Source organism: Cavia porcellus, unplaced genomic scaffold, assembly GCF_034190915.1.
Source record: "Cavia porcellus strain 051 isolate PalLab524CR breed Dunkin Hartley unplaced genomic scaffold, mCavPor4.1 scaffold_28, whole genome shotgun sequence".
Taxonomy (NCBI): domain Eukaryota; kingdom Metazoa; phylum Chordata; class Mammalia; order Rodentia; family Caviidae; genus Cavia; species Cavia porcellus.
This window is the reverse complement of record NW_026947511.1, coordinates 4,795,987-4,810,591: the sequence shown is the minus strand read 5'-3', so window position 1 is coordinate 4,810,591 and position 14,605 is coordinate 4,795,987. Positions and strand designations below refer to the sequence as shown.

The window sequence follows — 14,605 nt, the reverse complement described above, 5'->3', positions numbered from 1 at the left end:
AAGTCTCGACCCTCCTGGAGCTTGCATCTGGCGGGCAAAATAGGATGAATGCACCTCAATGGAATATGCGAGGGGTTACATATGCTGCAGGGAGAAATCAGTCATATAATGACTCAGACAAAGACAAGGAGTATTTCTGAGGAAGTCTTTTTGAGTAAGGACCTAAAACAAGTGGGACATGGGCATGCAGCAATTGAGGAAGAGAGTGCAGGAGAAGAAATGGCGGGTGCAAAGGCTCTGAGGCACCAATGTGTTGGCAAGTGTGCGGAGGTCCCAGGCCAGCCCGGACCTGGTGGGGAGATGAGGTTATGGCATCAGGTAGGGCCAGATCATGTAGGACTTTTGGAGTCTTATTTTACTGCCCATGTGAAGGAAGTCACAGGATCTAAATTCTCTTTGATCCATTAGTCTGTGCACCATTTTACAAAAGTGAGCCACGGCAGACTTTCTGTTTCCTCCAGGAGCCATCCGGAGGTCTGTGTGTAGGGGAGGTGGGGTGGCAGGAACAGGAGTCTGTGGGTTTAGGGCCACAGTGCTTGGAGCACGGTGCGCTGCAGTCAGCAGCAGGGGGAGAAAAGGAGCCTGACCCAACCGTGGGTCTCCTCAGGTTGTTCCCAAGGCTTGAGTACGAGGGAGGAGTGGGTGCGAAATCATTCCTTCCTTGACCAGAGGTTTACAAGTGTGGGGCACCACAGAAAAGAGGTCCGCCAGATGCTCTGTGCCTCCGTGGGACTCAGGAGTGACCCCATAAACGGGAGGCCAGGTGCTGCCACCCCTCCAGCCAGCCCTGGTCCAGTGTTGCTCCTTGTTCCTGCTGCCTCCAAGCCCTGGCCTGCTGTTTCTTCTCTTAGAAATGTCAAGGACACTATTTCCCAGCATGCTCAGAGAGACTGGGCAGTCTCCGGTAGCCTGGCCTACCAAGTAACAGGAGCAGACTTTCTCATCTGCAGCTGTGGCCAGGCAGACGCTAAATGTCCCCACTGCTCCCCAGCAACCTCATACTCCTAGAAGTAGGATTGCCCTTTTGCTCAGAGAGTGCAAGTAATTTACCCAAGATCACACAGCAAGTGTGACTCAAAGCCAGGTTTTTCACGTCGCCCTGTCAAGTCTCCACGTCTGCCTCCGAGGCCTTTGCTCTCATCCTCTACCCTGCATGCACGTGCGGTGTGTCATGGTGGGCAGTGTTTTCCCGGTTTCTGCACTGCTCTCGCCTTGGTGCCACAGTTTCTTCCTTTAAGTGGCAGCAGCCTTGTCCGTCTCCCCACTTAGAGAACGCCCACACCCATGGCCCTCTCCCACTCCCTGCTGGCCCTTGCCAGGAGTAGACTCTTCACCAATGTTTGACGAATTAAAGTGTTGAAATTCTGGGGCCAGACTGCTTGATTTCAGCTGCCACTTATGAACTGTATGACCTTGGGTAAATTACATCACTTCTCAGTGCCTGGGTTTTCTCATCTGTAATTCTTTTAGGACAAAATGAGTTCATCCCTTGTACATGTTAAACACTATACAAAGGTTTCTGAAGTGAATTTTATTCATTCTGCATTTCTTTTTCCTCATGTCTTTCCTTTTAATAATAGTTAACATTTTTATAATATTAAAATATACCAGACCCTTCCCGCAAGCACTTTCCAGGCCTTAGCTCCAGACTTGATCTGTCTACCACCCTCGAGCAAGACCCAGGCTGGGGTCCTTTTGGGGTTCAAGTGATCTGGTCGGGGGATTCTAAGGAGGGCCTGGGGGCCATCTCCCACAGAAGCAGGGATTAGCGGTCCTGGATGACCCTGGCCTTGCTTTGAGCTCTGAACATCTAAGAGGGTTACGGATCCTCAGCTACAAAGAAAGGGCCATGAAAGGGACCAGATGCTGAGCAAGATCTTTCCACGTCAATAAGCTTATTCACCAGATAATCCACACGTAATGTGCCATGAAACCACAATTCAACAGCTGCACACCTCCAAGAGACGCTGGGGCTTGGCAGTAGTGACCCTTTATCAGGCGCCTAGGTTCAGGTGCATGGTGTTTGTCGGGTCACCTCCTTTCCTGCAGATGGGCTGAGACAAGAGTGGGAAGCAGAGGCAGACTGTCTTTTTCCTGTGCAGCATGTGGTTGTTTGAGAACAGACATCATTGCCTAGGCCACGGGACACTTGAAAAGCGCATTCCGGGGCGGGAAGAAGGGAGAAGGCGCTGAGCAAGGGGCTTGTGGCGACGCTGTCTTTCTGGATCCCAAAGCTGCCTTTATCAGTGTGTTCAGTTCGTGAGCAGGATGAATAAGCGGGGTGTGTTTTGCTGTTGGTACACTTACATTATTTACATTTACGGTACGTGTACCTTCTTGATTACTGGTGTGTTTGTGTTGGAGAGACAGTGGACACAGCCCAAAAGTCCACACAGCAAATCATACGGCTTTCAAATGACGGACAGCAATGCAGCCCTGACAAGTGACGAGGTCAGTTACAGGAACGAGCATGGAAAGACGCTGGCTATGGTGTGAAGGGAAAAGAGGGACTTACGGAGCAGACAGCAAGTTACGGATGCAGGTAACGTCTGAAAAGAACAATGAGCAGTGCTAATGGCTCTTTGGCCAATTTAACCTGCAATTTCACATGGTTCATCAAATACACGTACACAGTATATTGTGATCATGTGTAAACATACAGGAAGAACACTTGCAAAAATGTACCTGAGCTGTTAAATGCAGGTAGAGTAGAGTTTAGTTTCTCTGCTTTACAGTTCTGTGTCTGTTTTCAATTTATTTCTTTATAATGAGCTTGTATTACTTTAGTAGTGAGCAAAAAACTCCATAACCACATTATTTAGAAAAAAATAGTTACTCTGAGTACTGCAGACAAGGTAGCACTGGTCAGTGAATCAAGATTAGACAGGTGTGATGCTAAGGTGTCTTTTGATCTGGAAATTTTCAGTGGAAGTGCCTGAGTCCTTAGTGAAGTTCAGCACTGCACTTGAGTCAAACATACCTGCAAAATTTTGGAGTAACTGATGACAATGAGCAGCCCCGGCACCAGGAAGTTCAGAGTAACAAAAGACACATCCCATGAAATCTCTCCGGCGATGCTGGGCCAGACCAGCGTGCAAATCGGGATCTCCTAGTTAGAGAAAAGAGAAGAACCTTATTAAACACTGGCTGATTCTTGGCCTACAGCTCAGTTCTAGCTGGGGGTCGCCTGGCACCGATATGCTGACGTATGGCACAAATGGCATGAATCCCAGTCCTGCCTGTCCCAGCTCCTCACAGAGCTCTTGCTGCTGGCCCTCAGAGGAGCCGTAATTGTTATTTCCACTCTCCCGGGGAGCGCTGAGCCTCAGAGCCACGGCTAGTAAGGCTGGAGGCTGGTCCTGGGGGCAGGCCCTGTCCATCTCCCCAGGGTGACAGTAAGTGAAGTAAATGGACACACATGCTTCAATTTCACATTGCTGAAAAGTATAAATAAGGACCACAATGGATGATAGATACTGTTCAACTAGAAAGATGTTCAAATAGGAAGGAGAACAAGGCGGGGAGAGAGGAAGGGAATGAAAGGAAAAAGAAACCGAGACTAGAAAGAACAAAACAAAAAGCTTTTGTAGATGGAGAGGGGAAGAAAGGTTGAGAGGAGGGCAGGGAATGGGGAAGGAAAGAAGAATCAAGATACGTTGTGTACAGGTTCAAACTCCTTACGATGAACGTGACCATTGTGTATATCAAAAGAGTACTGATAAAGTTAGTTTTTAAAAAAGGGAGTACTGACCCAAGATAGAGTGGATGGATTGGAAATGATTTGCTGTCTATAACAGTATAACAACAGGCTCAAGATTTTAGTCCAGCCAGATAGTACTTTGTATGCGGAAGGCAACAGGGTCTGTGGTAAGACATTAAGTGTTTATTTGGGAAGGGAGGGCATCAAAGCCTCTAAGTGTGTCAAAGCCAGGCACAGTGGTATGCACGTGTAGTCTCAGGCACTTGGGAGACTGAGGCAGGAAGATCACCTGGCCCAGGAATTTGGGGTCAACCTCAGCAACAAAGTAAAACTCCATCTCAAAAAAAAAAAAAAAACCAAAACAAACCAAGTGTGTCAAACTGTGTCAAAGAACCTGGCGATCCCTCATTCCACGGAGGTCTGATGCCTAGACTCAGGTCGTTTGACTATTGTTATGATTTGTGTCTGCATGTCTCCCAAAGCCTCATGTAGTCATGAGAGGGGACGATTTTTCAGAGGCAGCTGGATCTAGAGTTTGTGTCTGGTTCATTGTCTAGTCCTGGTTTGGAGGTGTGACCGCCACCCCCTGGGTTAACCCGTGTACAGTATGAGGGAGGAAAAGACGTTTGTTCTGTCTCTCTTCCTTGTTTGTTCTTACTGCTTTTGCTGTCCTCTGCTGCCGTGAACAGCTGCTTCTCTGCACGCCACCCTGCCCAGGAACCAGCTGGTCAAGAACTGAGACCTCCATGAACTGTGAGCTAAATAAGCCTTTCCTTCTTTCATTTTGGACATTGCATATTTTGTCTCAGCAACAAGAGAAAAGTAACCAAGACAACCTTGCATGCCTCCTGCTCAGAGGAACCTAGAAGAATCCCAAAGCAAACATCAGCCACGGCTCTCTGCTCCAGATGAAAACCACTGGAATGCTGCAGAAGAACATGAAGGTCTGTAATCTTACAGCGACACTCGGGTGTGCGGATTTAAATGTTCAGCACTAACGACAGACCAGCAATACCAGGTGGGGGTTTAATTGGAAAGTTGCCAAGAGTCGCTGCAAGTTTCTTCCAACAAATAAATGTCAGCAAAAACAAACATAATGTATCTCTCTGTGTAACAGTCCCCTCCCCAGACTTCCTGTGTGCACTTGACCATAGGAACAAAGATACTTGGAAAACAAGTTGTCCTGAACGTTTGCGGATACATGGGACAGATTTTTAAGAACATGCACTAGTTAAAACATCACATTATGGCTGGGTACCTCTGTGCACACCTGTAATCCTAGCCACTGGAGAAGTTGAGGCAGGAGAATCATAAATTCAAGGCCAGCCTAGGAAACTCAGCAAGACCTTGTGTAAAATAAATTTAAACAGGGATTAATGGCACATGCCTGTAATCCCAGTACTCAGGAGACTGAGGAAGGAGACGTGCCATGAGTCTGAGGCCATTTTGGGCTACATAGTGAGTTTAAGGCCAATCTGAATTAGATAGTGAGATCCTGTCTCATAAACACAAAACAAAAGCAGTTTAAAGAGGTGAGCACAGTGCTCCCTAGTTCTAATCTCCAGCACCATGAAGAGTAAAACAAATACCACATCATTATGTTTGGTGGGCAATGAGCCGAGCAAGTGCCATGGCATTCATTCATGTATTCATCTACCAGTTTATACATAGCAGGCAGAAACAAAGGATTTTAACATTTACCAACATATATCGTAGTTCGCTGTTCAACCTTAAATTCAATCAGTTGTTCATTTTTGTCAATAATATTAACAGGAAATAATAGCATTTCATAGCCATAAAACATTGATTAAGCATTAGGAATTGCTCTGCATATATTATCTCATTTAACACTCACAACAATCTTATTGAAATGCACGTTATTATCTTTCCCGTTTCAGAGAGGAAGAAACTAAGGCTTAGAAACGCTCCTAGAACAACAGCCTAAAGTAAAAGTGTTTTTAATCACAATATTTTCCAGAGTTACACAGTTACAAAGGACGTCAGGGACCTACCAAGAAAACGCTTCCGAAAGCAAGACAAATCGAAAAGAGTATTTGGATCACATGTGTATTTTTAAAAGGGAAATGAGAACGTTGTTTCCATTTCTTGTTTGCCAAAAAGCCTGCAAAGGACTAGGCTTGCTTGCTCATTTATTTATTGAAGTATAGACACTGCTGGCTTAACAACCGAGTTACGTTCCTGTCTTCCTTGGTTGCCAAATGAGGAATTATATATAGTATGTAGGTTATAATATTCAGAACAAAGAAACAATACACTTCAGTTGTCAGCCCGCGCCGTCGTTAAACAAGTTGGTCATTGAATGGGATTATCTGTACTGGTGACTGAACTCAGGGGCTTTATACTGAGCTCCCCAGCACTTTTTATTTTCTTAGTTTGAGACAGGGTCTCGCGAAGTTGCTCAGCTGCACAGGCTGGGTTTGAATTTGTGATCCTCTGCCTCAGACTTCCAGAGTGCTGGGATTATGAGTACACAGCTAGATGTTCTAAAAATTTGTTCTTCCACCTCACCATCCAGGTTTATTACATATTTAAGAAAAGGTTTATTACATATTTCTACTTTTTGGTGTTTGGAAAGACACTTGTGTCTTTGGAGGATCTTTTGAATACTGGCAGCAAGTTCACTGCTGTTCTTCAGAAAACCCATGCGGCTCCACTGTGGCCCAGACCTCTGCACATCACAGACCTTGTATCCCAGAACCCTGGGAACAGCAGATATGGGCAGATGTGCCGAGGCACCCATTGGAAGAAAAGGATTCCAGTCTTAAGTGCGACTTAGTCTCTAATTCCTATACTAATGATGGATAGGGAGAATAGAAATCAACGACCGCAAAACTATCTCTTAAAACTCCTTATCTAGGGAGCCTAAATATTTCTAAAATTCTTTTTCAGAGTATCTGCCAGGTTGAATAAGATTTTGTAGAATAATATGTAATGATAGAGTAAAGCAAAATGTTAGCCCTATAAAGAAAATGAAAAAATAAAAAGCAGGTCCCTAAACGATGGAAGTTGATAGAATCAACTTATGTCAACCCCAACGAAAATACATACCTAAAGAAAACGGAAACATAATGAAGGAGAGCATCTCCTAAATGCCTCCTGCCTGCCTGATAACAAGAACTACTGTAAGGACTCCGCCAGAAGCACAGCCTTGCACAAAGGCCAGCAGGATCTTACACAAAAGAACTTCTGAGAGGTCACTGGCCCAGCAACTGCCTATCTAACCTTGGCAGAGACCACACTTGTTAAGGCTTCTTGTAGTGAAGGATTATTATTTCAAAATAACTTATGCAATTCTCATCATTTTGCCTATAAAAACTTTCCTTTGCCTCAAGCTCCAGATCCACATAGTTTAACATGACATGCATGTTCTCCTTGCCAAGTGCATTCCCAGTGATCCCGCATGTCAAAGACATATGTATGTGCAAATGAATATGCACACACATAGAAAAAGACTGCAAGTGTTTGCAAGAGAAAGCTAATGACATCTGCTTTAAGAGGGGCTCTATTCTTTCCATTTATCTGAATTTTCTAAATTTTCAGTGGAGTTCCTATGGTTTTTTTTTAATAAAAGAAAAAGAGAGTGACAAAAGTTTGCTTTTAGGAAAATGAACACCACTCAGATCACCACGACACTCACCACAACAGCTGAACACACCTACGTGTATGTTTTCAATACACACATGGCACTTGTCCCAGGAAGCTCCTCAAGTTCCATTGCCGCAGACACCCTTCCCCGTTTTCTTTGTGGTGCCCGCTGCAGGTAGGCAGTGAGATAGAACTCTGTTCAGCCCCTGTCAAGAACTAGGAGGCAGTGAAAGTAGCCTGGGCATCCCAGTGACGGATCTGCATGCTCTTTAAATGCTTTATATATGCTCTTTACACGGTACTTGGGATTAAATGCAGTGTCTGTGCTTTAGAAAAAATAAAACAGGCCCTAAGACCACAGTCAGAGAGGTGGGTTAATATGCTGTTTGGATTCTAGGTTTTCTCTTGGAGGCTCTGACTTGTCGAGAAGCAGGACAGCATGTCAAACCCTCAAGCTGGGGTCAGAGCGGTTTCATATCCTCTGTACTTGCTCTGCACATCTGAAACATTTCCTCATTTCTAAAAGATAAATTTGAAGAACAGCGGTGCTAGGCTTTCCCAGTCACCCAGACACCAACATGGGAATGGCACTGTCAGCAGGGGTTCTTTAGCTCTGACTGCAGGCACAGTGGCTTGGCCAGCGTGAGGCCAGCATGGGCGAGCAAGGCCCTGGTCTGCTCTGCAGAAAGCCAGGATCCTGTTGGCGAGGGCCGCAGAGACACTCTAGGAGACGTCTTCCTGGGACAGGAAAGCAGACCTACCCAGAGAGCTTCAGAGCCCGCGAGGCAGCAGCCAGAGGGCAGGGTGGCTTCAGGCTTCAACCAGGGGATGGACAGGAGGGGGAGCTCTGGGCTCAAGACGGAAGGGACAAGGGCGGTGGCCTGTCCAGGGAGAGGCTAAGTGTCCTTTCACCTGCCTCACCCCAGTCTCTGCCTCTCCCTTGCCAGCTCATCCATTTCCAAGGTGTTTTTGTTTTTGTCTTTTTTCAGAAGATGACTCTGCTTACTTTTCCCCTCCCAGCACCCTCAGGAGGACCTCTCTGTGGGAGACATGGTAGGTTGTGACTGCCTCACTTTCGTGGCTCATACTCACCACATCAGGGCACGCAGCCGCAGGGTTCTGCACCTCTAGGAACCTGTGGACTGGCCTCTGCGCTCCCCGCCAGAAGAAACCCGAGGTCCCCACAATCGCTATCCAACCATCCAGAGGGAGCTCTGCGCTGCTGCCTCTTCCAGGGGCCATCTCCTCATCCGGCGAGCTCACACGCCCTAAAGGGGAGCCACCTCTGCCGGCCGTGCCACAGGCAGCACGAGCCCGGCCCACAGCCCACTGCGGGGCTCAGGGTGGCAGCCGCACCCCTTCCTGCCTCTACGTGGCTCCTTCCCTGACTGTCTGAGGACATAAGCACAGTTTTCTCGTCTTCGTTAATAAATGTTAGAGAACACTTTTCAAATATAACAAAGTAAGTCCGTCTCATGTGATATTTTCTCTTTTTGGTCTCAAAGTCGATAGAGGAATAGATCTCTAAGGAGAATTCCTCATTCCTTAAAATGACCTTGCAGGCTTCTGTTTTGTATGAACAGGTAGGGAAGGGAAAACAATTTACCAAAGAGTATTGGGAAATTGCAGGAAGAATCATGAGAGAATTTTAAGAAAACAAAAGTTGGAACCAGGCAGCATGTGCAAATACTTTGGCCAGTGTGGGGAGGGCTCAGCACTGGGGCGGTGCCTGTTAATGGATGTCCTAGTCCTCAGCAAATTCCTTCACTACGCAGTTTTGTACTGAGCATCTAATGTGTGCCAGGTGTAAATATAGGTGTTGGGTACTTGCCTTAAATAAGACAAGCTTTTCTTCTGCCTGACTTTGGTAGCGTATTGAGAAAAGGTGACCTCCTGACTGAAGACTGCTGATTGCACGCGTTCAGAGAGCTGTGGAAGGGACTCTTTGGGTGTTGGGAATTCACCAAGGCTACCAGAGTATAATATGTCTTCACTGGGTATATCGGTCAGTAAGCAAGCCAAGGGCATGGAGGCCTGGAAGGGCATCCCAGCCAGGCAAGGAGCCATGTAGAGGCAGGAAGGGGTGTGGCTGCGCGCCCTGATGTGGTGAGTATGAGCCAGGAAGTGAGGCAGTCACAACCTACCATGTCTCAGTGGAGACACAATCACAACAGAAACCTGTGTGAAATCAGGAAAGGGTAGAGCTGAGAAAGTGTGACTTTGTGGGAGATGACACCCATCGGAACCAGAGTTGGGCCACATTCTGGAATACCCTTTGTCTTGTGACTTTGAGCATTTCATCTTTCAGAAAATAAACATAAGAACACACACTCGTGGGATAACCATGGGCTACAGTGTTAGGCCAACGTCTGGGACTATCTGTATGCTTAGGAGGTGCATTTCTGTGGCTTGCAGGGTGAGAGGGGAGCGGTGCTCAGTAAATGTTTGTACAATGAATGGGTGGCACATGCTGGCCAAGGTGGGTCACCAGTATGGGTCACCAGCTGGCCAGGGCCATAGCGTACATAGGCAGGCATCTGGTTAGAGCAAGTTGAGCTGGTTTGGCCAAGATGTCAGTGTTGCTAAGATGTATCTATCCTCTTGAAACAGCAGCCTATTATTTTATAGCAGTCAGAATAATTACATTGTTTGAAGAATGTTTAAAATGTTTATATCCAAAGATAAGGAAAACTAACAATAGCTAGCAGTTCTTGAGCACTTAACTGTCTCATGCCAGGTTTCCTGAACAAGAATTCCCCATGGCAATATTATTTGGTTGATACTGTTCTTGAGCCCATTTTGCAAGCAAGGAGAGTGAGGTATAGTGAACTGGGACAGATTGTCTTCTGTCATACAACTCCTGGGTGATCAGAGATGAGCTTAGAATATTTGATTCCAAAGCCCACAATACCAAAGGGTCTAGCATTTCAGCTACCATCACGTGCTCCCTTCAGTTTAGAGTCCAAATGAATGTCACTGTGTCCCTGTTTCAGGACAGTCTCAGGCAAGCAGAAATCTCTGAGGAGGGGTGTTTTCTTTATCAGCACTCCTTGAGGGGAAGGAGCCCCTACGTGTTTGGGGTAAGTTGGGCCCTCCATGTGTGATCTGGAAAGAAAAATGTCCCCCATCCAAAACCTTCACATTTAGTGTCCAGTAGAAAGGACAGACAGGATCCATGAGGACTGAGAAAATACGCCCTGGTTAACTTTAAATGTGAGACTCAGTTCAATCTAAACCAGATCCTTCTCCTTTTTTTTTAAACTGTCGTTCTTCCCAGTACCTCTCCATGCCCAACCTCTTTCATTTGTTTCCATGGATTTATTAACTCATGAGCCCATAAAGCCAGATGCTTCCGATACACTCAGACAACCCTTAAGGACCTGTAGAGTTTGTTTGCTGACTTCCTTAGTAAGGATAGAGAAAATATAGTGGTCCCCCTCACCCTTTCTCAGGGACCTCTGAGACCTTGGGAGATCTGTGAGCCACAGGGAGCACACATGCAGTGTGATTCAAAATTATGAGGAACGTTTAAATCTTAAAAACATTTCAGTAAAACACACAGTGTGGTTAACACCCTCAAAGTATTGCCCCTCCCTTTGAACATACTCATCCCGTCATGCTTGCCACCCTCTGAAGCAGTTCTGGAAGGCCTCTTTTGTGATGTTTTGAGTTGTACAGTTGTGGCTGCCTCAAGGTCCTGAATCAGTTCAAAACATCTCCCTTGCATGGGTGTTGTGACTTTGGGGAAGAGCTGTATGTCACAGGGTGCTGGATCCAGTGAATGAGGTGGTTGAGGACACACTAATGTTTTTATGGGCCTGACTTTCTCTTGGAAGGCGTTTAGCAACAGCGTTCCAAGTATTTCTGAAGACACTTAAAGGGAAGTTGACGGCAATGTGTAAATGTAAAGAAGAATTAATAGCAATGTGTCTTTCACTGTAATAAATAATTTTTAAATATTCACCACCGATTTTGATCATACCTCATATATGCTGTTTTTCCTTTATGGTCATCTTTGTGATGAAGTTTAATTTATAAATCAAGCACAGTAAGTGAATAACGATACATTAATAATAAAATAGAATAACTACAACAATATACTGTAATAAAACTATTGAAAGTCAGAATTTTGGGGGGGCTGGGGATTTAGCTCAGCGGCATAAGCGCCTGCTTTGCAAACAGGCAGTCGTGAGTTCGATCCCCGGTACCGATAAAAAGGAAAAAGACCAAAAAAAAAAAAAAAGAATTTCTTATTTCTGGAATTTTCCATTCAATATTATCAGAGCTTGACTGTCTATAAGTAATGAAACTGCTGATAACTCAAACTGTAGAAAGTAAAACTCATATAAAAAGGAGCATCGTACACTGCAATTCAAACAGAGAGTGATTTGGTGAGAGAGAAAGAGAGCAGGAGTGGGACGGGTCTGAGAGAAGTCAAGGAAGATGGAGAGCCAGAAGAGAGTCTCATTTCCTCACTACAAGCTCCCCAACCACCTGTACTGATTTCAGTAAATAGGGCTCCTGCAGGTAACTGCTCTGGCCCCCTTTGATGCATCCTTCCAGCCATTTGCTCCCAGTGCTTTGCCCAAAACCCTCCCTCAAAACTCTTAAAACCAAGAAGTTGCTTCTTCATTAAAGCAAGAGACCCGTGCGCGCCCAGCAGGGCAGAGCTCCTTAGAGACACCCTACAGTATAGCTGGCCCATCTTGGTAGGGCCCATATTGACACTCATGTGTGTCTGGACTAAGGATAGTCTGTCAGGTGAACTGGAGTCATTGGTCTCTAAAGGCCACCAGTACCGACAGCCCAGCTAACCCTGGCTCTCCTCCCCCTCTGAGGGGACATGGCCACAGGTTTATGTGGTTTTTGATCAAGTGCTACAGGGCTGATTCAGTTTCTCTTTGTCAGTCATTCAAATCCCTAACCAAACAGACACCCCTAAAATATATTCCACACAAGAAATAAACTATTATAAACTGATTTTTGGGTTTGATTTATGTTCAGTTAAAAAAAAAGAAACTGCTGGGGCCAGGGATTTAGTTCAGTGGCATGAGCGCCTGCCTGAATCCCTGGTACCAGAAAGAAAGAAAGAAAGAAAGAAAGAAAGAAAGAAAGAAAGAAAGAAAGAAAGAAAGAAAGAAAGAAAGGAAGGAAGGAAGGAAGAAAGAAAGACCACTTGCTCAGGATGCAGTTTCCATCCATCCTACCCCAAAGCAAAAGGCCTGTGTGTGATTGGTCCAGGGAAGTGCTCTGCCCACCTCCTCACGGTGTGTGCAGCCCTGGAGAGTCACACGACCAGAGCATTCCTAGTCCAGCTGTGTGTCTCCATCTGGAACCTTCCCAGGTGATGCTCTTCCACCTCCACCTTCCAGGCCTCTCCTGGGACAGCAGTTCTTCTTTATGCTCTGGATGGGACTACTCCCCTTACTAGGACCTGGGGTGGGAGTTCATGACCCAGACCAAAAAACCCAGTGTGTCTGTTTAGCAAGTGTGAGATCCTGAGTTCGATTCCCCATACCAAAAAAAAAAAAAAAGAGCGGGGAGAAGGATGAGAAGCCAGCCTCTGGCAGACCCTCCAAAAGGCAGCGCCAGGAGCCAAGACTTCACCACACCATCGCTATCAAGCACACAGCCCTGACTTGGTCCTTCCCCTCTGTGTGCCCAGCAGAGAATGAAACACCCAGGTAGACAGTGGAACCTGCCAGCTGCTGTGCGCCACAGCAACCTGGCCTCCAGCTCTGGCGTTTCGAGTGGATCTGAGGGAGGGAACTCTGCAGCTGAGGGGTGGGCAGCAAGGCAAACACACCTTCCCCTGGGACTTCCAAACTGTGGGTCTCTAGGTGACCACAGCGAGTTACACCTTCTTAGAACGTAGCCCCTCCATGGTCCTCGATGCCAATGATAACCGAGGGCCCACTGACCAAAACGACTCTCTGGCCCAACCTCTGGGATCTACACAGCAGTTAGGGGGTGTGGATACCTGAAAATCCAAGACTCCCCGGGTAAGCGCTCATGGTCTAGCGAAATCCTCCCCTTTAGTCTTGCAGTCTTGCAGTTGGAAACAGAGGACCCCCGAGAAGACAGGAGGTCTCCAGCCTGTGTGAGCAGCACTGGGTCTGGGATCCCTGGTCCTCCAATGCTTCTCCAGCCACCTGCCTTCAGGGTTTCAAAGCGCAGTCCTCACCCTTCCCAGCAGGAACCCAGCTTCTCCTAGATCTAAGGATGAGGTCGTCTGGACTCATCATTCCGTGTGCCTCAGCTTCCTCATTTGTAAAGTGAGTGTGATAACACCGGAGAGAAAGCAAAATTCAGCACTATGTCTCGAGCCATCTCACAGTCCCACAGAAGTTGGATCCCGCTCCCAAACTCCCGGTTATTTAAACGCATAATCGCCATTGCATTTTGCAACAACTGGGGGCGACTCCACTTACAGCGTTTGGGAGGAGAGTTAGGTACCTGCATTACAGGGTGGTCATTTGGATTTAAGAAACGAAACTTCCCAGCGCTTGGGCACAGGGTCCGACGCAACCGTTAACCGCAGCAAATGGTTTATTGTCCTTAAGCATTATCAACCCAACTCACCGCTTCCATCAGAACTGCCGGGGGCGCTCACCTGGTCCGCACCGAGAAACCGCTGTGGGACGACTTGGAAGAAGACGCAGAGGGGCAGCGCGGTGAGCGCCGAGTAGCCCCAGATGAGCGCCAGCAGCGCCGCCTGCGCCCACCGCCCCGGGCCGCGCACCCCGCTCTGCAAGCGCAGGATGCACACCATGCGCTCCAGGCTGAGCGCGGCCAGCGTGAGGATGGTGACGCTGCCGCTCAGGCTCATCAGGTAGAAAAGCAGGTGGCACGCGACGCGGCCCAGCAGCCAGGCCTCGGTCCAGCGCACGACCAGCACCAGCGGGATGGCACTGGTGAAGAGCAGGTCCGCGCAGAAGAGGTTGAGCACCAGGCTCACCGTGGCGCCGCGACGCCGTCGGCGCGCCAGCAGCACCAAGGAGCACGCGTTGCTCAGCAGCGACACGGCGAAGATCAGCGCCAGCACGGCGGTCTCCACGCCGGTCAGCAGCAGCCGGTGGTCGCTCTTGACGTCGGAGAAGAAGGGGAAGCGCGTGCGGTTGGCTGGCTCCGGGCCGCGCGGGGGGCTGCGGGTGCTCGCCGCCGTGTGCGCGCGCTCGGGGGACATGCCGGGCGCAGGACTGCCAGCACCGGTCTACGCGCGCTCCTCTGGGCGGTGAGCGAGTGCCCAGGCGGGGAAAGAGGAGGGCGGCGGTTGCGACGTCTCCTCCTGCCCGCCCC

General features: G+C 47.8%; 1 protein-coding gene across 2 annotated transcripts in view; it reads right to left on the bottom strand.

Annotated features, from left to right (window-relative positions):
- Nucleotides 1-14,605, bottom strand: part of Ffar4 (free fatty acid receptor 4) — a 27,782-nt gene extending 13,177 nt beyond the window's left edge. The window contains exons 1-2 of one of the 2 annotated variants that reach the window (XM_013143868.3): nucleotides 13,889-14,605; nucleotides 2,981-3,109 (exon numbers count right to left, since the gene is read on the bottom strand). In XM_013143868.3, the coding sequence (XP_012999322.1) occupies nucleotides 2,981-3,109; nucleotides 13,889-14,492 (733 nt within the window). In that variant the 5' untranslated portion in view covers nucleotides 14,493-14,605. The remainder of the gene's footprint in view (nucleotides 1-2,980; nucleotides 3,110-13,888) is intronic. The other variant, XM_003462406.5, reaches the window with a different exon arrangement.